Genomic DNA, 26,201 nt, shown 5'->3' on the forward strand with positions numbered 1-26,201 from the left:
ATAAAAAAAAATCCCTTAAAAATGTCTGAATAAGGGTAGGCCACAGGTAACGTCCAGGCAACCAAAGGTTTTTATAATGTGTAAATAAAACTCTATTTAAGCATATTAAATTTGAGTAAGACATATGTAAGTTAACTGATATACAAAAAAATGGACCGGAAGTGATGTCATATTTTCACTTCGCTACCACTCCCATTAGCCAACCACCAGCAATTTATTGTAATTTTTACGATAGATTCTAAAAATATATGCTACTAAAGTATGACATATGTTGGTAAATTTGCAACCACCACCTAGAAATTAACATATATTTAAATATTTTACTATTATAAATATATTAAAAAATAGAACTGAAGTATGTACTACCTCTTTACTGGTATGTTGAAATTTCAACAACCTGCAAACAGAATATTTTATTTGGAATAAATAAGCTATTTTTAGCACATGTGTGCCATACTGTGTTATAAGGAAATGTTTCTTTTAAGAGTTACAACAATATGAAAAATAGTTATTAAATTTTGAGTTTCTGATCATATAAGAAACAAAAATGAATTCCTATCCTTTTTTTTATTAAATAAATTTTAAAATAGTTTGTAAGGGATTTTGTTAGCTAATCTCGTAGAAACTAATTACCAAACGTTAATACACTTGTATTAAACTATGTTATGGAAATTTGAAACAAAACTGCTTTTCTTTTTATTATGTAATTTGAAATTAATAAATAAAAAAAGTTTAAATATCTTATCTTATTCATTTTAATAAATAATAATAATAACAAATTTTCTGTAATAACATTTAATAATTTAAAATTATTTTCTAACTTAATACAGTTGTATGAATGGAAAAAGCAATGGAAAAACTACTTTTATATATAGTCTGCTTTTTTGTTGGTTTTTTTTTTATATATAATTAAATTTTATTTTATTATTTTTCATTGTTATAGCAAGTGGTACATGAACTTGAGTCCAAACAAAATCTTAAACATACTTAATTTCACTAAAAAATGAGTAGAAAGCAGGAAATATTAAAATATTTATTTTATATATCAAAACTAATTAAATGAAATATCCACTTTTTTATTACTTTCCTGACAAATATAGCTAGAATAGCTACATTAAGGGGAAAGTATGGTGATCATGTCCATTTTAGTAGGCAAAAAAACATTGCATGTATGTATAACAGAGCCGTTCTAGCAAGGCGTTTTTTCCTCTACATACAGTCCATACATCTACGCCCCTCAGCGTGCACCTTGCTATAACTGCTCGGCTATGTATATGTGTGACCTACTGCTTTTGGTATTTTATCTCATAATTGACTAAACCAATTTTTCTTCATATTTGGCTCAAATATTTATATATTATATAATATATATATATATGGAGCAGTGATCATAAATTTTTTCAACATTTGTTAAGGGATCGGGAATAATGCAAAAAAGAATATTTGATTTTCTTCAGAGGCATTTTAAAGAAAGTTTTATTAAAGCAATTTTGTTACCTACAATATATAAATAATCCAAACAAATCAACCCCTACCTCTTAAAATTGAAATATATGTTTTTTTATTCTTTTGCTCTCTATCTTCCTTAGGTTTAAATATTTTTCAAAACGTTTTTGAAAGTGTATACTTCAAGTATAGAGCTACCGAGAAACTTCTAAAATTTTTTTTTAATTGTAGGCTCCAGATTTAAATGCAGAAAAGATTTTTTTGAACATTTTCTTTTTATTATTTTATCCTTTATTGAAAGGAGTGTTAGATTTATAAAAAAATTGACTTAAGCAGATTTGTAATGCTTAACCTACGTATGAATATTTTCTTATCATTTTTTCCCCAACTCTAAAAAATATATAATTTTTTTTTTTGGGGGCTTTTAACTCTTTTAATTATAAGAATTTTGAATATATATGACATTCTATAAAGTTAATAAAAGCCAACATAATTTTATTTAAAATTTTTATACATACTTGTATAAACTTATAACAGTATTTATGTAATTAACTTATAAGTAGGAGGTATGTATACATACGTACTACATCAGATGTTCTCTGGTTGAACAGTGATCTAGTCCATGGATGAACAAGCTTGAATAAAACTATTAAATATTTTCCTCCAAAATAGTAAATAAATACTTAACTAACTACAGTCTTCAAATACTACTTTAATTATTTTTTTTTTAAATATTATTAGATTAGTTTGCTGTCCTGTGTTCCACTTTAAGCAAACATAAAATTTCCTCTGGGTAATGGGATCTGTTGTGTTCTACACCTATCTTTGTGATCGCATATACAAATATTTGTTCAGTAACAAATAAATACATATGTAATATGTGAACAAAGTATTGTGATCATTTTTATGATTCTGTGTATTTTAAACTGTCACATTTACTGTGAAGATAAAGTTTTATTGGATTACATGTAAAGATGATAGGACCATATACACGTGTTACAAATAGATGGACCGTAACACAATGTGTTATAGTCAATTTATACCTGAAAAAACCCATTTTCTATGAAATATTTATTTTGTTATAAAAAACAATTTCTTTTCATTGGCTTAAAATTGGACAAGATTTCCCCCACAGGTTGTGTCTAGTGTAGCTTAATACTGAATTATAATGTACCATATATTTTGTTAATAATTAATAATTTTATGAAAAGTTATGTATTTATTTTGAAAGAATGTTATTTGCATTTAGATTTTCATTCATTACAACAAAGGAAAGCATGAATGTTTCAGTTGATTCTAATTCATTTACTGTTTATTATTTTTTTTATTCTTTGCAATTGTGATTTTCATTTACATTGTCTAGCGCAATATTTTTTATAGTTAAAAAAAATTTTATAGACTGAGGTAATAAAAATTATAACTAGACAATAAATGTAAGATATTTTGTTACTGAATGTTATCACGTGTAGATATTTAACATTCAGATTTCTGAAATTCTAGAATAATAAAAAGTAGCATTCATAATTTTTAATCTCTTAAGCCTAATTTTAATCGGTGATAGTAAACATTTTTTTAATGTTTATTTATAATCATTAAGCATTACGTATATGATTGTGTTAAAATTTGTATGTGCAAGTGGATATATGTGTATGTCAAAGCCTATACTAACACTACACGTAATTGAGATAAGTTATATTTAATTTAATTGTATTTAATTTATTACTTACAAAAGTTGTTTTGATAAGCCAGAAACAGAATGAAATGGTTACATATTAATTACTTGTTTTAGAAAAAAATTTATAGGAAGGTTAATGAAATTTACTTTTTCAATATTATGCAGGTGCGTAAGAATAGGTAGACAATTTAAAGTTATAAAACTGGTAATCTATTTTAAATGAAGATAGTAGTATTTACATATTTTGAAGGTCTGTAGAAAAACATTTTATATGAACATTTAAAAGAAAAATAACATTGCTAAGGTGAGTGCCATTATTCAGCAACTAGCCTGTTCATCACGTGAGTGACTGAGTTCATAATCTTCCTCAGTATTTCCAGTGGAATCTTTTGAATCGTAGTCCAGATTGATTTTTCAAGTCTACTACGGTGTAATGTTTCATCTAGTACACTATAATTTAAATAAAGGATATCATAAGCTTACTTAATAATTTTAAATAAAGCATTCATATAGTCATATAGAAATACATGTCCTATAGAAATACATGTTGATAAATCAGGTATGAAGACCAAGTAATGTCTACATTACAAGAGATAATATGTTCAGGAAATGATCATCGTAGAGATGAGAAATTGTTGTGCAAGATAAAATAATTTATACTGTGAGTCACGGTGTATAAGATGATGCACTATCTTGGTGAAACCGTACTACGTGTAAATCAACATCTTGTTGTCTTACTATCAATTGTAGAAAATCATTCAACGTTGTTTTACAATGTTCATATGTTACCATTACCGATTTGCCAACGCTGCCTTTAAAAAGGTATTGTTTTAAAATTCAATATGAACAGTGTACGTCAATCAAAGTGTTTGTTGCAAAATTCTCTTTACAACAAACACGAAGGAAGATGCAAATCCACCTATAACATCCATCTAACACTCCTGTATGACATGCATGTTGCTATAAAATGGCATCTATCAAAATGTTGTAGACTGTCACTCACGTATGGCAACTCTCACTCTCTCTGCACCCTTTGGTGTGCAAATCAGACGCAGGATGGCCAAGATACTTCATTTGGTATTGCTTGTGATGTTTACCTTATTTAGAATGATAAAGTGTGTTTGGACCGGTATTTCTTCCAGTATTGTTCTGCCGCATAAATTTACATCGTGTTAAAATAGCTGAATCGCCAGTTATTGCAAAAGCAACACTTCATGGTGACCAAATTCTTTGGACTGTCATATGAATCGATTAAGAAAGAATTTTGTTGGCATTTTTTTCAGCATATTTTATTACGTCTAATTAATTCTGTTGTTAGTACGGTTATCTATGTCTCTAATAATAATCAACCGATAGTTATAAATTAAATTAAGGTATTATAATCGTAAACTTATTTTAATTTTCCAAGTTCATTCATTTATTTTATTTTCGTGTAATTATTGTTTGTAACCGTAATCAAAGTTAGCGACTAAGTATTATAAACTTAGTGTTAATTATTTGTGAAGACATTGATGTATAATTTATTCCATTAAATGGAAAAAAAAATGATTTTAATTAATTTTAATGAAAGTTAGTTGTGAAACGCAAAATAATAATTTTATATTTTCTTATTCAAAATTTTACAAAAGTTATTAAAGAAATAAGTCTTTATGCACAAATATATTGTGTTTTACGGAACAAGAACACTGAAGCTACTCCTTATTATTAAACAGATCTTTATGGGCTTCTTAAAAATGAAAAAAGTCAAATTGTAAAATATCATTGTATAAAGATGTATTTTTACTTCCTTGTACTTCATACAAGGAAGTATTGTAATTGCGAAAAAGTTCAAATTTCAATGGAAATATACATTTTGACCATCCCTGAATCCAGTTTGATCAGTTTTGATGTGACATCTGTACGTACATATGTATCATAACTCAAAAACGATTCACAATAGAATGTTGAAATTTTGGATTTAGGACCGCTGTAACATCTAGTTGTCCACCTCCCCTTTTGACTGCGACCAACTGGACCAAAAGTGTACAAAAAGCCCAAAATCCGAAGTATTTAGATTTTGGATTTTTTCTTAACTGCAGTAATAAGCCCCCGTTGAAAGCTTTTCAGTGATATAGCATAAGCGGTACTTATTTTCATCGGTTCCAGAGTTATTGTGCAATAAAATTTTAATTAATGCAATATTTGAATATTGCAAGGGAAAGGCACATCTGTTCGAATCTGACTTCATTTCCTTTTTTTAATTTTTTTCTAATTTGAATATATAATTTTTTAATAATTACAAATCTCTGATTGTAAAAAAAATGTTACGATAAATAAATAATTCAGTAACAACAAAAAAAAAATGTAATAAAAAATATAAATATATAAAAAATACATGTAATTTAATAGGTGTACAAGGAAGTCATGTGTGTCCACATCAGAATTTTTATTTAATTTTGATTAGCGTAGTTTGGTTGCAGTATCTCGGTTTCATTTAGATATCTTGTCTATTTTTCCTATCTAATTAACCGTTTTTATCGAAGTAAGTTCTTTCTGTTAGTGAAAAGTAAGTTTTTATGTATGTGTTTAAAAGACACGGTTAATAACTTTAATTTTAAATGAAGCGTGTATGATATTTTTACTTTTGGATAACAATAATCTGCAAACCTACTTGTATATTCACTTTCATCGGTGTTACAGCACAAGTAATTATTCTCTAATCAAATTATAATGAAATTTATACAGCTTCTTTTTTTTTATTAAATTTGGATAAATCATTATGTTTACCGTTTATTTTGTTTTAAATATAATTATTATTAATTATTTAATTACCGGGTTATTCAAAAAGGACTTCACAATTTTAAAAGCATATAAAAATTTAATGAGATAACTTACAGATTCGGTCGAGGTCTCATTTCATAGAAAAACACATCAAGTTTGACACCCGACATTCACTTTGATTTGATACGGCTTCCGTTTGTAGTGCGACATGCATCCGACCTTAAGTCGATTTCATTCCAGACTATAGCCAGCAAGTCGGGCATTACCTCTGCAGCTGAACGTTAATTTGAAGTCGGCAGGTAAATGCGGTACGGTAACCCGATCTTTAATGAAACCCCACAAGACAAAATCTGGAAAGTGAGGTGGCCGATGTAATTGAACCTTCACGACCAATCCGCCTACCTGGGAATCGACTATCAAGAAAATCTGGGACTTGTAGGCGGTTGTGAGATAGTGTCCCTCCCATCTTGGTCATCATCTAACTCAGAAATCAGAAAATTTTGAAGCGTGCCCAAATAAACGGTATCGTTTACCTTCTGGAAGAAGAACAGGTCATACGCTCTTTAATCGCTTAGGGTACAAAAAACATTGACCTTAGGACTATCAAAAAAGCACTGCAAAGTTTCAAAGGGTTTTGGCTACCCCATATTCAGCAGTTATGGTTATTCATCTTGCCGCTGATGTAAATGTCGACTCGTCGCTAAAAATGTATTGTTGTCTGCAATTCTATCTATCATTTCCACACAAAACTGCAACCGAGCGACATTGTTGTCATCAGTAATGCGTTGAACATGCTTAGTTTTTACGGCTTCAAGTGCAGTCGTTCACATAAAATGCGTCTATTTGTGATGAATTTCAATCGACTCGCATGACGCATGTCACGTTGATTTCTTCAGACCGTATGCAAAGCTTTTTCAGAGTTGTTCTACAGCAGCTTAAGGGATGCGTAGGCATCTTGGTGATTTTTTTTTTTTTTAACAGAACAGCCTTCTCAACAAAGATTTGGTACCAAGTGTAAATTGTACGCCTACTAGGAGTACTCTGTACGAAAATTAATCGAACTATAGTCGCTGACTGCAGTTCGTGAAACCAAAACACATTCCACACCAGTAAATGTATCCATTTTTAATAATACTGGTGACAGCACCCGTGGCAAATTCGGTACTAATGAACTACATGAGGAAACTTTGATGCGGTTTTCTACGAAACGAGACCTCAACCGAATCTATAAGTTATCTAAATAAATTTTTATATGCTTTTAAAGTCGTGTAGTTCTTTTTAAATCACCTGGTATTTACGGTGTAATTTAAAACAAATTAAAGTAACTGCGAAATTTCCAATACAAATCTTACTTTATTGTGCTTAATTTTATACTACAAATGTTGACAGAAAGTTAAGTATAAATTTTTTTAAACGATTCTTTTTTTTATATATATATATCAAAATAGCATCGATGATTGGAATAATTTATTAACTCTTGACATAGTAATCATCAATTTTTTGAATTTTTAACCTATTCACCGCTATGTTTTTACGGGGTTATTGTAGTCTGTATACTAGTAAATTTGTAATGTACTTTTCTACTAGGTTAAAGCACTCTCCTCAAAATACTTTGATACATACCTTTGTGTTTTTCTAAGCGTAAAAATATAATATCTTTCTCACATTAATGTGCTAAGCGGTAAAATATTATTGCCGTAGCCTACTCGGCAGCAGCTGTGAACGTATCGATTTATTATCAAGATTTTCTTCCGATAATTCAGGCTAATATTAATACAGAATCGCATATTAAATTCATTTTCTATATACGCTTATTGTATCTTTAAGCGATATGATTTATTAAACGTACCCAAAATTTGATTTATTTAGATGCTGTCTTTTATAAGCGCATCTTTTTTTTTTTTTGTTGATGCCGAGCAGATATTCAATTTGCATTTACGATTATTTATTTTTTTTATTGTTTTATTAACACGGATAAGATAGAAATCATTAGCAATCATACGCATTTACGGTAATGCGTATTACAATCTTGAGTTTTTGAACTTAGTCGGTTTCAATTTCGATAGATCGATGAAGATTTTCCTCTCTGAAAATGAACCTATCTCTAAAATAGCTGCTGTTTTTCCAATTTTTTTTTTTATTTTTAAAAGATTTTTTCAATGTTATTTTGCGATGAGAATTTTGTGCACGTCAAGCCCGATATTTTACATTTTCAGTTCTTTTACTGATCGATGATAGTATGCAATTTATCTGTTAAATTAAGTTTGTGATTATCGCACTCGGTTAGTATGCGTCGATATTTAAATGTAATAATACAAATTACGGATTTTTAGCTTTAGTATATTTTTGTTTTCAGACATTGTAGCATAAAAAAATTGAATGTAGTATTTAGATAGGAAACTTTTGAGTGAATTTTGGTGAATATAGTATAGCGATATTATAATCCATTTTGGTTAAAATAAATAACGTTAATGTAAAAAAAATCGGGAAATTCATAAAAATTTGCCATGACCTTACTTTAATATCGGAAACATTCCGATTTTGCAAACCTACTTAATAATTCAGTACGTAAAGATCATCGTTACGTTATCCGCATTTAGTGTTAAAATGAAAAAATACATATCTTGCGCGTTAATTAAAAATTAATATCGATTAAATAATTTGTAGGTATGTTTTCTACTTGCACTTCCTTTTGGACATAAGTCGAATTTTTTATATTTTATTTGATCTTATCGGCCTCTTTATGTCAGCATCTGCCAATTTGTCAAGATTTATATATGACAAATAAAATCGCATACAAATCTCTCTGTAAGTCTCTCTCTCTCTCTCTTCTATCTTATGAAGAGAGAAGAGAGAGACGCTTTCTTGAGTACGGAAAGAACATGTAATCATTGAATTTTGTTTATTTTCTGCCACATTTTCCAGGTTCCCGATTTTTATTTTTTTAAAAATTAAATTGCTAATCCGGTTTTAATTATTCGAATATGAAATACACTTTATTTTTATAAGCTTTACAATTTTTATGTTTCTAGCCTGTCTCCCTCATATCCAGTAGAAGAATTTCACGCAATTTTTTTCCGCGTTTGTTTAACTACTCGTGTTCGGGTCAAAAGCGATCGGCGTAACAAATAATTTTTGCATATTTGATAAATAATTTAATACGTAACATATCATTTTATCGGATATTAAAACTTGTAATTTTTGTACTGTACAACAATAGTGAAAATAGGATTAATTTATATTGTCATTAATAAACATCAGTACTTTAAAAAAATCATACACTTGTAGTTTAACATAATAATAATAATACGCAGAATATCTTTCTATTATAAAAAGTTTATATTCAGAATGAGACTATAATAAATTTATCACCTTGATCTTAAATTTAATCGCTTGCTATAATCATACATCGTTTAGTTCCAGTTGTAATACATTTTTATAAATTTTTTTGAAATATTCTTTTACTGGTTTTTATGTATTTATGAACGTTTTAAATTTTAAAGATCGTTAGGTTTTTTATTTAAAAATATACAGAATTATTTTTTAAAAGATTGTAACAATAATAATAGTAAATATTATTGTAATAGCGTGTTAAGTATTAATAACTGTAACGCTAAAATATATATATATATATATGTATAAATATGATATATTTAATTTTGTGAACATGATTATGAGTAATGAAATGATTATTCTAAATAAATACTATTAAACCGATCATTAGTATTTCAGTTCCCCGGAAAATCCTTTAAATCGTAAATAAGTGTCGTACATTATATGTAATTTTTATTTACTTATTACCGATGAACGTTCGGATGAATTTTCCTCGACTTACGGTTTTTTAATTATGTTTTTCGTGCGGATATTTTATATATAGAATAAAGTTAAAAATAATAAATTGTCTAAAAAAATGGCCCGAAAAATAATATAATTCTTCTTTATTTAAACTTGTAGAATTTTGAAACGAACGCCTGGTTTAGGATTAATTAGCCGGTAATAGTTTGTAATAAGGTATATTAAATTTATTCGATTTAGTTTCATTTTTATTTAAAATTCAAAGACGGGGATGGGGATCTTTCATCGCGATAAAACTAAGAAAACGACGCCAATAGAAAGGGGAAGACATAAGATGATGGTAAATGGCCCGTCGGTATTTATAATATAAATTATAGATTCCGCTTATCAACGATTGTAATTAATTTATGTTCTGGTCCTTTCGGGAAAATTATTTTCCATCTTCAGGAACGCGTGATGATCTTGTATTTATTATAAAATGCTCGCTTCGCATATTAAAATCGGTATAGATTCAAATAAAATAAAATTTTTATAAATATAACTGATTAATTGTCAAGTTATTTAAGTCATACGTTTATACGTCTTGTCGTTGAAAACGTCTCGATTGTTGTTTATTAGTGTAAAATCAGTTTGGCCGATATAAGAATTAATAATTATCGTTTAAAATCTGTTTGAATAAAATATAGTTTGTTCATTTATTTAAGTACAAGTGGAATTTTTCTAAGATATTTGTTTTATAAAATTATATTTGGATCGTAATCGTGACTTTCAGAATACGTTTGGCAAAATTACATCGTTCTTTGTTTCCTTTATTTGTACAATTTGTATCTTCTTTAATTTTAATCGAAAAAATCTATCGGTCGTTCCGATGTATTCCAAATCTCATCTCAAACTGTACACGCCGTGTTTATATAAATTAAATTTATTATGTCTTAATGTTTTAAAAGGATCTCTGTTAATTATATAGTTTATTATTTTGTTGTTCTTTTTTAAGTTGTTTTTAATAACAGTGATTTAAATGTTTTTCTTTAATTTCTTGTAATTTATATTATACTCGATTTTAATATATTCATTTTCGATGTAATTATTTGTCGGCTTTATTATATCTTTTATATATATTTGATTTTAGTGTATAATTTATTTATTAGTTTTTCATCGTATCCGTTACTTACAGCGATATATTTAATGTTATTTAATTCGTTGTCGTAAAAAATAATAACGTAAAATTAAACGATGAATTACGAGAGGTTATCTTTAAAGTAAAAAGATCGTTTCGTTGTAAAAAATGTATTCTGAAAACTTTGTAAATATTTTTTATTTCTCTTAAACTACATACCTTATACTATATAATCGCCGCATGAATTAAGACATTTATCGTAGCGATACGCTAGTTTCGATATTCTTCTGCCGCCAGTCCATTTAGCCGTAGATTAACAGCAATTTTAAGTGTATCGTCATCCACGAATCGCTTACCGCTTTCAACGGTAATCAGAAGGAGCTAAGTGCGGACTGTACGGTAGGTGATCGTAAATTTCCCGTCCAAATGTTCTCGGTAAATCACGTCTCGGACCCGCTACATTATCGTGCAGCAAGATGACGCCGTCGGTCAGCCGCCGCATCGCCGATTTTGAATGGCACGCCGTAACTTCCGTAGAGTCTCGCAGTAGGCTTCTACATTTATAGTCGTTCCGCTTGGCGTGAAATCGATCGGCAGTATTCCAAACCGATCCCAAAAGACTGTGGCCATCAGTTTGCATCCGAACGGTTGGCGATTGAGGATGACGCCACTCGCTTGACCGCCGCTTTCTCTCTGGCGTGTAATATGAAATTCGCGTTTCCTCGCCGAATTAAGGAACTCATCGCCGTTTTCTGTGTAGCGCATCAAAAATTCCAAAGCAGATTCCATTCGAATTTTTTTGTGACGTTCCGTTAAGACGTGCACAAACCTGTCCGAAGCCTAAATGGTCGTGAACGATTCGAACAGTAACAGCTCTTGAAACATCTGGAAATAGAAGGCCCAGGTCGGAAATCGTTGAGCGACGATCTTTTCTGATTTCATCATCGACTCGTTTCAACAAGTCCTAGATGATTATCGAGGATCTCCCCGATCGTTCTGTATCGTGCCCATTAATTCTATTATTTCTAAACCTTTCACACCATTTTCGGACGTTTCTTTCATTCCTTACATTATCACTTACACGGCGACCAACTATCTGTGAATTTCAGCCGGTTTAACGTTTTTTGACGGTTTAAAAATCGTATGACTCCACGTATTTCACAGTCGGCGGTAACATTGATTTTCCTATTAATTTTATAGCGTAATAACTCGCACGTAATCAAAGCTACTAGAACACCGACAACCCGCAGACAAAAATGTAGTGTATATTACTAGGATGGCTATGACCGACAAAGGTTCGCCAACCGTAAGGAGAGAAATTTCCCAGGGGTCTTTACTAGAGATATCCCTCGTAAATAACATTAAATATATATCGCCTAACCAATGGATACAACGAAAACCTTTTAAATAAATTAGAAAAAAAAAATATATATATATATATATATATATATATATATATATATATATAAAAGATATAATAAAGCTAACAGAATTATAGCAGAAATGATATGTTATAATTGAGTATAATATAAATTACAGGAAATTCAATAGAATCTTTAAATCGTTCGAATTAAAAACGGCATGAACAACGAACAACAAAATAATAAACTATATAATTAACAGAGATCCTTTTAAAACATTAAGACATAATAATAAATTTAATTTAGATAAACAGGACGTATACAGTTTGAAATGCGATGACCAATCGATTAGAATTAAAGAAGACACAAACTGTATAAATAAAAGAAACAAAGAACGATCTAATTTTACCAACCGCATTCTGGAACACGGTCATGATTACGATCCAAATAATTTTTTTAATATTCTTGAATACTCCAGTGACTTTTATAAAACAAATATCTTAGAAAAATTCCACTTCTACTTAAATAAGTGAACAAACTAATTTTGAAAACGATATTTTATTCAAACAGATTTTAAACGATAATTATTAATTCTTATGTTGGCCGAACTGCTTTTACACTAATAAAAATAACAATTTCGCCGCTTTTAACGACAAGACGTATAAACATATGACTTATTTTATAACTTCACGTTCAAGTGTTATATTTTTACATAAATTTTATTTTATATTAATCTACATCAATTTTAATATGTGAAGTGAATATTTATAATATATACAAGTTCATCACGTGTTCCTGAAGATGGAAAATAATTTTTCTGAAAGCTCTAGAACATATAATTTATATTTTGATCTAGACACCTGACGGTAGGAGAAAACATGAATAAGAGATATTATGAAATTCTTTGCAAATTTGTAATTTTTCATTTTTTTTTCATATTGAAAAATGTTTAAAAAGACTGCTAAAAGAATACTTAGCAAAATAAAAAAAGATCATCAAAATCTATCCGTTTGCTGGAAGAGTTTATGGAGATTAAGTAGTTGTATGAGAATTAAATTACAGTTTTTTTATGGGAATACAGGTTAAATTTTTTCCTCGCTTCTATTTTACTCGCCCCCCGCAGTTGGATCCGCAATTACGCATAAACTCAGTTCCGAGGTGTGCCTTCGCCTCAAACTACCGCGGTAGGGCGCGAGACCCCACCCAGGTAGCCGGGGCTTGGTCTTGTATTACACGCCGTGCATTGAGGACAAACCTCTAGGGATTCCCCCTCCGGGACTTCAGTCTTGACACCTAGTCTAATGGAGAGTGCCCGTAGGGATCCCCACTGGAACTACGGTCTTGCATTCCACCCAATGGCGTCTGCAAGGGAGTTCCCACCCGATCATTGGTGGTGGGACGTCGGAGCCTCCCCACCCCTCCCAGATGGGGCTATCCCCTACAAACACCACAGCTTCGTTGTGCAAACTCCAGCGGATTCATGACGTGGGCGAAGTCGCCTTACATTCACGGCCTCCGGGCGAATATCCATGTAATTTTCATGTGAGACACCGAGGCTCCTACATACAGTCTTTTTGCAGGTGGCCAGGCTCGTCACAGGTTAAGTTGTGGCCGCGGCGATCTGGTCCAAGACACAATTTGACCCTGTGTCTTGGCTTCCAGCACCGAAAACATAAGTCATCAAAGGTGCGCCTCATCACCCTGCAGGCCATCCACCCGATTCGAATCTGTCCTTCAGACAGAAGCTTGTCAAGATGGGCGGCACTGCCAAAGGGACAACTTGCGTCGTCCCAAATGCTGGCCGCATGGATACTATATCTAATGAGACCGATTCCCCAGAAACTTGATGAAGTTCCTTTAGGAACTCCCTTAGGAGATGTAGGTCCTCTCCCTGCCCCTGTCGTGCGGAGAGGATCCCGACCTCACCCGGTAACACTGCCCCCTTGACGGATCAAAGGAGGTCAAGGTAGGTCTTACCTTCTGCCCTAACCACCATCGTGTTTTCGGCGGACCCACGTGTGATTTCTTGCTCTTTAACGACGTTGCCGATGGTACTCGTGAAAGACACACATTATCTTTATTCCCCATCCGCCTACACATATACTTCACGGAACGCCGTAGAATCTGCCCAAGCCGACCCGAGGGCCCGCAAAAGCAGACTAGTCGATCTGCCGATCTTGCATCACTTGTTCAACGGACCTGCAAATGAGCGAGGCCACCTCGCAGTCCCCAGCTACCGAATTAATCATTAAAGCATAGTCAGTCCAGCCCTCATTAATTTTACATTCATTGTCCCCTCCGAATAGATCATGTGCAGTAGACTGCTCCACAAGTACCTGGCCTGCCTTAAATTTGCCCGCTCGGGCCATGTCTCGAATCCACGGAGCCTTAATAACTCCACTGCGTGTTTCAGTTGTTCGACTATCAACGCCATATCTATAATCCAAGCAGACTCAATATCCTCTCGCAACTCAGTGGTGTCCTCCACTAGAGTTGAAGATAGGAAGACCTCGTGACCCAGGCTTTAAGAACTAACCGCTCAATGTCTGCCTCCGCAACTTCACAAACAATCGCTCGCTGGAGCTCATCAATCGACAACCAAGTTGCCGCCTGTCGTAGACCCCCCATCCACAGTCTACGACGCCATATCAGTGATGATAAAATATTTTTGTGTAGCCTCATGGAGTAGATGATCTCTCCTTAGTCTCCACAGGAATTTCATCCAAAACATCTGCGAATTCCTCCAGCATATGAACATGACTGTTCATACACTCGGAGCACTCTTTGATCTCAACTTTAGTGGTCGTATCTAGTCAGACCATTGGGCTCAACTTCTAACTTTATGCAGCAAAAGAGTCATGTTATGTACAAAACATTTCTTCTGTGATTGAAGGCTCTTTTCCATACGATCTATACGCTTCCCTCCTTCTGTCACCTCTTCTCCTACACGTGAAATTCAATAAGAGATGCAGACCTCTTTAGATCAGAAGAGACTTTCTCCAGCAAGTATAAGGAACTTACTTTTGACATTTTCTTCCCCTCACCTGCTGGTGGGGAACCACAGAACCTTCGCTTCCTCAAAGGTTTCAGAGGATACTTTCCACTATCCATGATGTCATCTGACTGAACCGGAAGAGCTGGAAAGTCCTCCTCTTCTTTTCTGCTTGTCAATGCAATCAGACCGACAGCCTGTGCTGCCTCCGAGTCGTCTTCTCACACCAGTCTTCTATTCTTTACACTCTTCAAGAACAGCCGACTTGCATGCCAAATTTCTTCCACACTGCTTCCCCACTTCTTTCACCTGAACCCTAGAAGACTCCTTCCTAGTGGATCGTTGCCCCACCACAGGAGAGAAGCCCTCTTTGTCTGGTGGAGGCACTCGCTATGCCTGATGAGGGTCAGCCATAAGAGTAATAACAATATTGAAACAGATTAATTAGTCCAAAAAAATTAATTAAGTGAACGAAAAATAAATTATAGAAAAATTAATTTAAATAAATCAAAAGTGAACTTCAACTTAGGAACTCCATCAACTCGAATGTAAACAGTCTATAAAAGCTGTATAACTCGGTAAACAGGCCTTAGTTACCCTTGGTACAAAAATGAAAAATAAATATAAAATATTTTTTTTTACAGAAAATAGAACAAATAAACAAACAAAGATAAAACAATAGAAAGCAAAACAATGAAACTCAAAACGAAAAGAAACAATTGAATAGTAGTAAAAAACCACAGTGAAATAGCAGAAATACGAAGCATAGAAAAACACAACCGTATCAGTCTAGAACTCAACCTAACCTGACAGGTTATACATTAAATACAGTTTTTTATGAGAATTAAATACTTGTATAAATGAGAAGTAATTAGTATTCAGGAAATTTTTTTTAATGACTCTTGTTACACTAAAATTAAGTGTTCATTTTTTTATTAATTTAGAAAAGATTTGGCAAGGACAACCAAGAAACATAATTTTTATGGAAGATGTGTGATCCAAACTGTTGGTTGACTATGAATGAAACAGTACCTACAGATTGAATCAATAACCCTTATTTACTTTTTGGAGTTTATTCAAGATCGTTTTAATTTCAATTTTTAATTTGTGTATAAATGCAAACAAAATGAAATGTTATGAGATTGTCTGACTTCATCTCTAATGGATTGTTTGATCTATGGTGGCAGTTGAAAATGATTATCAAACTAAAGTAATGGATCGTGGATTTAATTATTTTTTCTATGGGTGAACAATCAATAAGGTAATAAAAGAAAAAGAAGATTATTGGTAATTGAAAAATTTAAACATTTCTGAGCATTTTAAAATATAATTTAATAACTGTATTCTCTACAAAAAGCAAATAATTAATGTTTTGTATTAAACTCACAGATTTCTTGATAACAATTTTTTACATATACTGTTAAATTATATTTAGGAAATTATTATAGCTAGTATAGAAATAATAAATTAACAGTTTTACAATATTATTTTTGTATCGCAAATGCATCATTTACCTTTGAAACAATGGCACAAAAGACAGTAAAAATCTTATTTATGAGAAAATCTGTTATTGTGAAACAAAAATTATGCCAACAGCGTTCCCCATAATATTATGTTGATGCTTAAATCCCTTTCAAAATAAGTATTTTACTGAATATAATAAATAGCAAAACTCAAGTGTATTCATACAATGGAAAAATGAATGCTCATACTTTATTACATTTTCCTGCTCTTGATACATCTTGCAAATCCACGATCTGCGACAAAAGCCTCCTCCACCTCCCTATATTTTGCCACCTCCAGTCCTCACCAAAATCCTCCCTAATAACATTACACTATATCCGTCTAGGTCTTCCCCTTCTAAGTCACCCCTCTTCTACTCCATAAATCAGCATGTAACCATTCTTCTGTAAGGATCCCTCCAGCCCATCTCATCTTCTGAACCACGAGTATATCCAAGTCGTACTCCCTAACTTCCATAAGCAGTATCATAAATTCCTTATCTGTACATTTTATGATATTCCTGAATTTTCCATATCTAGTGGCAGAAAGTCCCTGTCCTATCTGAGGCTGAAAAATCACTTTCATAACAATTCCTTTTATCCAGGGGGATGAGTTATCGGCACATCATATAACCTCTCCAACCTGGAGGATCGGGTTATTTTTTTTATACAGGTGTTTTTCCTCTAGCCTTTGAAGAGCCAACTCCTAATTGCAAAGCAGCAATACTAGTTTTTTGGTCCGCCTCAGGTATTTGCCTGGTACCCACCATATCTGATGAGCATTCCCATACCTGCCACCTGCAAAGGCAAAACTTTTTTAGTATAATTACAAATAAGCAGTTACATTTTTTTAATGAGAATTGGAGTTGCGTAATGAAATGCTAATTCATATACAGGTAATATTTTCACATAATGAACCTTCTTACACAAGTTAATTGTTGATTTTTTTATTAATTTAGAAAAGAATTGCCAGGGACAACAAGAAACGTATGTTGTGGAAGATGTTTGATACAAATTATTTGTAAAAATGAATCGACTAATGCAGATTAGTAGCTAAATAGTTTTGAAAATCCATCAGAGATAGTTAAAGAAAATAAAGTCCCACGATCCAGATGTAGAATTAGCATTGTGGGACATGTTATACTATTTGGACATCATCTATTGAGATTGCACTAAATATTCTTCTTAGAGATGGAAAAATAAATTTTGAATTAGTTTTATTGTATTTGATTCCTTTTAAAATTGTGGTATATCATAAGCGTATTATTTTTTATGATAAAATTAATTTCATTACTTTAACACAAGACTTAAATTATATGTAATTATAATAAATAAGAGATCGGCCTATTAGAGCATTTTATCCATTATTATAGTGATTGTTTTTTCTTAGTTAAACAAATATTAATCGACAAAAAATTTTGGCATGGAAAAAATGTAACGCTTTTAAAGTGTTAAATTATACATTAAAATGTTCTTTTAATGTATCCTTAAAAGCTAATTTGCATTTTTACATTTTGCATTGGTTATTTAAAGAAAACGAAAGTTGTTAAAAAGAATGGTCCAAATTAGCAATTTCAGTTCAGAATCTTATGTTTAGAGGAGAAAAGAGTTGCTATCAACTCTCTTGATGTTTAATAACTAGTTTATTGATCTAAAAATCAAGTTAGTTTATGGCTCTGACGTTATTATTGCACACTCTATTACCCACCTCTCTTGTATCTTACTGTGTATCATAAAGATTCTTTAATAAAATTAAATTAAATTTGTCTAAAGAAGACAATATTTGTAAATATATCCTCTGATTTTTAGTGATGAAGATTATTTTGAATTTAAATGTCATTAAGATTTTGACATTCGTTATTGTGTTTATGTATTAAACTTATTTTATTTTTATAACAATTTAACCATTTTCTTAAAAAATTCTAAAAATTACTGATTTAGAATTGTTATTGAGACTTATTCAGTTTTTCGAAATGTTTAAAAGGTATGGACAATTTTTCAGTTTGTACTTGAACGATAATGGAATTGTAAGTAAAACTAAACTAATAACTTTCATGTGTATAAGTTTTTTATGCTTGTAAATTTACAACAGAAGTGATATAATTTAATTTAAAACTATATTTATTTCTATTTTATCACATTCTCATTCCTAAAATATTATTTCTGAAGTTATATTTAACAACATTTCATGTGTATATCGGTATATGTGTAGCTAGCTGTCAATTTTATGATGTGTAAATAGAAGCTGTAATAACAGTATCAACATATACATCTCATTTATTATAGTAATTCTTAGAATTTATACCAGGTAGTGTTTACTAAATTAGACTATGAAGATTATATATAATTTTACTGTTTAAAGTAGTTGTGTTTAAAAAAACATATTTATTTAAAAATAACAAACAAGTATTACAGCAAAAAAAACCCATCTTGGTGTGGATGACTTGTAATAATTGCTAGAAGCACTGATAGGATTTCGTTACAGGGTTGAAGCAAATGATCTGCTCCTAAGTAGCTTGCATTAAAGCACAACCAAATCATCCCCCCCTACCTTTGACATGGTGTTCTCCAACCAGCATGTTAATCGATATCAGATAAGGTCGATGCCCCCTAGACATCAGAGCTCATCGCCTTTATCTAAATGTACAAGTATATTCAGTTCTTATAGTTACTCAATGTTATCATCCCTCCTTCCTTGGTGACCTTATCTCATAAATTATTGCTTTAGTCTTTGTCAATATAAAAAAAAATTCACGAATCCGATTATTTTACGAGAAATGTTTTATAATATTGTAAAAACTGTGAGTGAACTGATAATGTAGCAGAAGAGGCTTGTTTGTAGTCTCCTTTTACTAATTGCATTGTCTCTGATGATCTTCTGTGATCTTAAGAGGTTGGTCTGCGATGATGAGCGGTAGAGTGAATGGAATACTATCATCAACAATAAACTTCGGTTAAGAACACTGTGTTGCCATGGTGCTCTTCATGCAGGAATAACCAAGAGGAGGCTACTATTTACTGTATGCGAATAGGGCACACAAGACTTACTCATGAGTCAGACCGATGCACTTATTTGTGTTCACTGCGACTGCCAAGTAACAGTACACTACATTCTTATGGACTGTGTCTGTAATGCAGCATTGTGTTACGAGTTTAAACTAGGTGCTGACATCCAAAATATCTTAGGGAACAATGAACAATGTTATCGAATGTCTTACGATCCCTTAAGGCCGTGCTTCTGGATTCAAAAATTTAATTATTCAAATAATTTTTTTTGTCCATTTTTCTAGTTCTTTTAATTAAAATTTTTAGTATTGTACTTCATTGCGGTTTTATTTCGCTTTTAACATACGTCATAGGAGTTTTCCACCTGTGCTGTGTTTTTGTATTCTGTACATTAATTTTTAATATTTGTTTATTATATAAATACAAATATCATGTCCAGATCCTGATGACACTTCATTGTGCGCCAAGGAAAAAAATCCAAGATCGAACAAGAAGTTTTATTAACCTAACAAAACTGTGTATGAGAAAAAACCCTATATCTGTGTCAAATGAACCATGATGAGTAATTCTAATTTTGCTCTTTTAATTTTTGCCCTTTTAGTTAATGTAATTATTAAAAACGAGATCATTATTAGCTACTTGTACTTAAATATCAATTTTTATTTCATGTAATACATTCTGTTGCAACTGTGCACTTACACCTACTGCAAACAGAGCATAATAACTTTTGTTATTAAATATTTTTTATTAAATTGTTAAACTATGTCACTTTTAACTCATCCTTTGTCCTATGTAATAAACTAATGAATTTAATAATAAAATGTAGAGCAAATATTTATTTTTGCATGTCTATTTTTTTTACTCTTCATCTTAAAATTTTATTTTTGAAATTACATAGTTAGTTCTCCTATTAAGTTATATTCTTCTTTAGGCATGCGTTAATTATTTGAATACTATTCATTTTCAGTTGCCGCTTGTCATAATGTAGGGTTTATACCTCTTGCGTATTTCACTGTGGACAACTTTCATAAAGGTTGACGGTTTAGTTTTTCAACGTTTGCTATTTACATTTACTTTTAGATGTAACTCCATCTAAAGGTTATGTTATTCTGTATGTGTACCCATCGCACACTGAAGTTGTTGCGCCAGCCTCTGTAGCACGAGCGGTAACATCTTAGCCATTCATTTGGAGGTCCTGGGTTTAAATCTTGGTCAAGCACAGCATTTTTCATTCACTACATTTCCACATCCCGCGCACAAGCTTCAAGCTTATGTTGCAATATCATCGAGCAAAAAAAAAAAGTTGTAATTTTAGTTTTGTAAAATCTATTTTTAATTTATTCATCGAGATACTTTGATTTCAATGGTCTCAGTCTTATTACGATATTTAATGTTAAAGATAAGACATTTACAATTTCACGAGAATTTTACAAAGCCGATGATCTACAATAAGATTCATAAAAAAAATATGTAACTTACAACATTACATTATGCAAAATCTGTTATATATCGTACCGCTAAAAATAATTTTTAATTAATCTAATTTTCATTTAAAGAATGTAAAAAAGAAACAAACTTTGAAAACGAAACGTTGCAGGATAACTAAAAAATTTTTTTTTGGGAACTTGTAAAAGAAAAGAAGTTTCAGGAACAAGATGAATTACATAAATCTGTGAAGAACTACCGGCATTTAAGTTGTATCGACATTAATTATTGAAGGATTCTTTCTTCGAACAAAATTGGCATTAAACAACAAGACTAAAAATTACTGGACATTTTTTGCATTAATTATTATTTACGTAAAAAAATTTATTAAATGTTCTCGTGTGTTTTCAGATTACGAAGCACAAGCGTTGTACATAGAAGTCCGGTCTTAAGAGAAGAAGAAGAAGAAGAACAGAGCGATGAAGATAGTAACTATTGATTAGCCGATTTAATAAGTATACATGAAAATATATTTTTTTACTAGGTTCTTTAGTAAAAAATAAATATGGAATGTCGATCCGAATAAAAATTGTACAGCAATAATAACTGCTATATAATTATCTCATATTTTAAGGTGTTGGTCAAGAGATGGAGAATTGAAACCTAAGTAAATGATTTAAATTAATGAATAATGGACATAACTAGTATTGCAGTTGTACCTCCCTGTTTACAGTTTTGGTGATTCCAGATTTAACATTACATTGGTGCATACAGTTACAATATTTTTGCATACATTTTTAGCCAGAGACATCGGTCTTATTTATATTTCTACAGTAAGCAATATTGTTAAGACTTGTCTCTAGAAACTACAAAAATGCATATTTATTTGCATTTTATTGCTATATGCAATGTTCTAATAGTACCATATCATACAATTTAAATTTTCTGCATGTATTACTAAAAATTATCTTCCAACAATCTTTGTTAATCAGTCAAGCAGTAGTACAGTTGAAATGGAATAATATTCATTAAAAATATACACATTGTTTATATACAGATATCCAATATTAATTTGTAAGTATTACACCGTGACTTTTAAAATTATATTATTCAGAAAGTAACATCATGACAATTTAATTTACGATAAATAAAATAAACTTTTATTGCTATTTTTATGTACGGGTAGGTATACGATTCTCATTTTTATAGAGATATTTGTAATTTTGTTTTTTTATGATGTAACCGATTCTGTGGTGTCACTTGTAGGGCTGGATATCACCAATATTTTATCAAGCTTACTAATATGCCGACTCATATTCAACGTGACTAGATTTCAAGAATCCGATTCATTCCTCTTTATCCGTAGTAACTTTAGGATAGAATGGTTTATGATTCATTATTCCTGTAATTAAATGCAAGATTTTTTTTTGTTTTGGAATGTATTATAGTATTTCAAGTATATGTTTTGTTCATCAAGATGCTTTTGAAGAACACATAAACTGTAGTTGGTGATTTACAATCGCTCTTATTTTCAAACATTAGTGATAAATAATATATTTTTAAAAATAAATAAATACATTTATTGAATATTTCAGTTGAATTTAATTATATTTATTGTCCATTAAAATGACAGATGAATTTTAAGTAATTCTGTGATAAAAACGAACTTAATAATCAATCGATAACAAAACAAATGTTTACTACTTTTTTAGTTATTGTATAGATCGGTGTAACTTATATTTGCCAATAAGTTTATATCTACACAAGTAGAATTACTTATCAGATCGGTTTTTTATTGTTAGATCAATTAAATTGTTTTAATTTAAAAATTCAGAAAACATACAAAAATTAAAAAAATATTTGTAGAAAATATTTTTGTGTTGTATAATACTCAAAAACATTATGTACTTCAAATTGTTAATTTTTTAAATTAATATTTTATTATTGTTTTATTTATATTTAATGACAGTTGCTACCATTTTTCATAATTATTTTTGAACTCTTGGATTTTTATGAATGTTAGTTGTTTTATTTTTGTTGAAAGAGTTTTTCTTGTTGAAAAGTTGTAAGTTGATAAATAATATTGCTCAACTCTATTAATTAGAACGTAAAACAATAACAAAAATATCACAATGTGATATTGTCAGAGTTTATTACATATTTTTTTATATTTCAAGTAATTTATTTTCTAATCATAAAAACTTATAAAATACATAAAATATAAAATAAAACTCATAAATCATAAAATAATACTACATAAAATCATAAAAACTTCATCTTCAACTGAGATGATTCAGTTGAAAAATTAGAAGTTTTTAACTTAGTTTTGTTCTTTGTAAAGTTGAAAAATATTCTTAAACAAAACCCTCAAAAAATAACTAGTTTTCGAAGGAGGCTCCAGTTCAGTGCTTTCAGCAGTCTGTTAAGTCTTGCTTTTACGTTTCACTCCTAATTTACTATAATTAAATTAACATAAAAAACTGAATAATATGAAAAAAATTTTGAAAATTTTGTTCTTTTATGGTTGGTTTAAGCATGTGTACTTTTTAAGGAACCTGTAACACCTTCCTAAGCTGAGTATTTTGAAACAAGTCAGTTTTGTCTTGCCTTTTTATTTAAAAAAGAAAACTCAGTCAACACATTTTTTTTTGGCATTTACAGTTTTAGTATTGAAAATAAATAAGCATTTTTCTTGAAATTTGCCAAAAATAGACCTTTGTCAGATATTATACTTCTGTCTAAAAAGTAGATAACAAAATGAAAAACTGTTGAATCATTTACTCTAATATAAATATTAGCAGAGTATAAGAACTTGCAAATTTTTTTAAAAATAACTTTTGAAGCGTACTCCAAATCAATGTTTAAGCAGGCTATTTCATGCTCCCATTTTTACCTTCCTTCTACTTATTTAGTAGTCAGATTTGCTTAAAGCATTAATTAAGTGTAAATTGTATTGAATTTGTAAACAAGAAGGCAGTTAAAAACAGATTACAAAAGGTTTACTTAAAAACTCAAACCTGAATGATTTTTTTAAATTATTAAACCTCAGTCTGTAGACTCTGCAGAAAATGCATTTAATCATCTAAGTAAATAAATAAATAGATAATAACAAATAAACAATCCTTAAAAATATTGTGAAACAACAATATTTTGGGAGGGATTTTATAACTATAAAATTTTCTTTTAGAACGTTTTCTCATTTATTTATAATTTTTTTTCTGTATGTATTTTTCTGTAGTGTCTACTGATGTTGATGATTGATATACAATAAAAATGGCCATCTCAGTTTTTAGGTTTTAAGTAAAGTTTTTGTAAAGCTTTTTGAATATTCTTGTTCTTTGATTTATTTCAGTAGCAGTTTAACAGATGAGGTTTGATAAAAAATACACAGAATTTTTATATTTTGCGTAAAATATCTTGTCTTTAACATATGTTTACATTGGAAGCTATATTGGGTGCTTAGTTTATAATTGGCTGTCAAAAAGATTGCATGTGTTTGGTAAGATCAGTGATTTTTAACTTGCGCAAAAAATGGAACAAAAAATTTGCAGTAAAATTTGTTTTAAGAATGGAATATTGTACAGCACCGCATCGGAAATGTTGAATGTTGATTTTGGCAATTCTATGAATAAAACAAGCGTTTACAAGCGGTATATCTCAAAGAGGGCCATGAAGACGTTGAAGATGATGAGTGCCCTGGACATCCCAGCACATCAGCAACTGATAACAGCATCAAAAGTAAAGAAAATGATACAGGCAGTCACCGAATCGCTGTCAGAGAGTCAATAAGGATTACTATCTGGAAGTTCTGATGAAACAAGTCATGTCAGTTGCGCCATAATAGTGCTTCTTCTCACACTTCACTGCTTGTTCGTGAATTTTTGGCCAAAAACAACACTGTCATGATGCCTCAGCATCTGAACCAGACATGGCCCCTACCTGTGACTTCACCCTGTTCTCCAAACCAAAAAACACCCTGAAAGATGACGTTTTGTAAAAGTTTAAGAGATAAAGACTGAATCGCTGAAGAAGCTAAACATCATATCAGAAATTGCATTCCACAGGAGCTTCAAAGATTAAAAAAAGTGCGGTTACAAATGTATTGTATCTGAAAAGAAGTACTTTGAAGGTGACAAAATCAGTATTAATGAATAAAGATTTTTTTGAGAAAAACTAAAATTCCGCATATTTTTTTTTATCAAACTTCATAGTTCTTAATTTTATCAGATATATTACTATATTGTGGCATATTTAATACAGTATTTAACTAGCTATGTAAAACAGTAATACTGTTAATTGGATGTATGTAATTTATTTTTATCATATTATTTCAAATTAAAAAAAAAAATCAGTTTACTTAAATTTTGTTTAAAAAATATACAAAAAACCATACTCATTTTTTTTAATATATGCCCCTTCAAAAATCTTTTAGAAGTAATGATTTTTTTTTAACACATCTTAAGTTTACAATTTTTTTTGCCTCCGAGACCACCATTAAGTATTGCTTCATAGGACGAGATAAAATAAAAATTTTTGTAGCGTGTGAAAATGCCATGCCTGACCAGGATTTGAACCCAGGACCTCTGGAAAAAAGGTCGAGATGCTACCACTCACACCATTGAAGCTGGCAATTTTAGAATATCTGGTTTTCCCCAAACTATTTTTTATTCAGTATATATGTTTTCTTTTTTTATTATTCTAAATTATAAGATAAAGTATATGATAATTGAATATTTTTATCGGGTGAAAAAGATGTACCTTAAAAGAAAATCTTACTTAGTCAATTTTCTTTATACATGGTAAAGAAAAAATATTAATCCAAGGTAATTTTGTAAATATTAAAAAAAAAGGTATGTTCGTGTTTTTCATTTGCTTATTTATTAAGATATTTGCTAAAGATCCATCTCTCCCCGGTAAAAATGAATAATGGTCTCCTTAGCTAAGACACTATAATTTAAAAAAATTACATTTTGAAAATATTTTAAAACAAAAATAGCCTCTTCAGATTTTTAAAATGTTAAAATCAAATTTATTTTTAATATGTTTGATCGATTATTTAAACTAGTTAAGTCTAGAAAAAAAAACATAAGTTCCAGTTTTGCTGATGTTTTTAGATTTCTGT

The 26,201-nt window shown here is 30.5% G+C and overlaps 1 protein-coding gene across 1 annotated transcript in view; it reads left to right on the forward strand.

The window, feature by feature from the left end:
• LOC142328901 (coiled-coil domain-containing protein 102A) overlaps positions 1-22,063 on the forward strand; it is a 55,056-nt gene extending 32,993 nt beyond the window's left edge. Inside the window, exon 8 of the mRNA XM_075373041.1 lies at positions 21,491-22,063. Coding sequence (XP_075229156.1) covers positions 21,491-21,578 — 88 coding nt within the window. The 3' untranslated portion in view covers positions 21,579-22,063. The remainder of the gene's footprint in view (positions 1-21,490) is intronic.
• Positions 22,064-26,201: the final 4,138 nt, after the last annotated feature.

The sequence above is a fragment of the Lycorma delicatula genome, chromosome 8 (genome assembly GCF_047948215.1).
Source record: "Lycorma delicatula isolate Av1 chromosome 8, ASM4794821v1, whole genome shotgun sequence".
In the NCBI taxonomy this organism is placed as follows: Eukaryota; Metazoa; Arthropoda; class Insecta; order Hemiptera; family Fulgoridae; genus Lycorma; species Lycorma delicatula.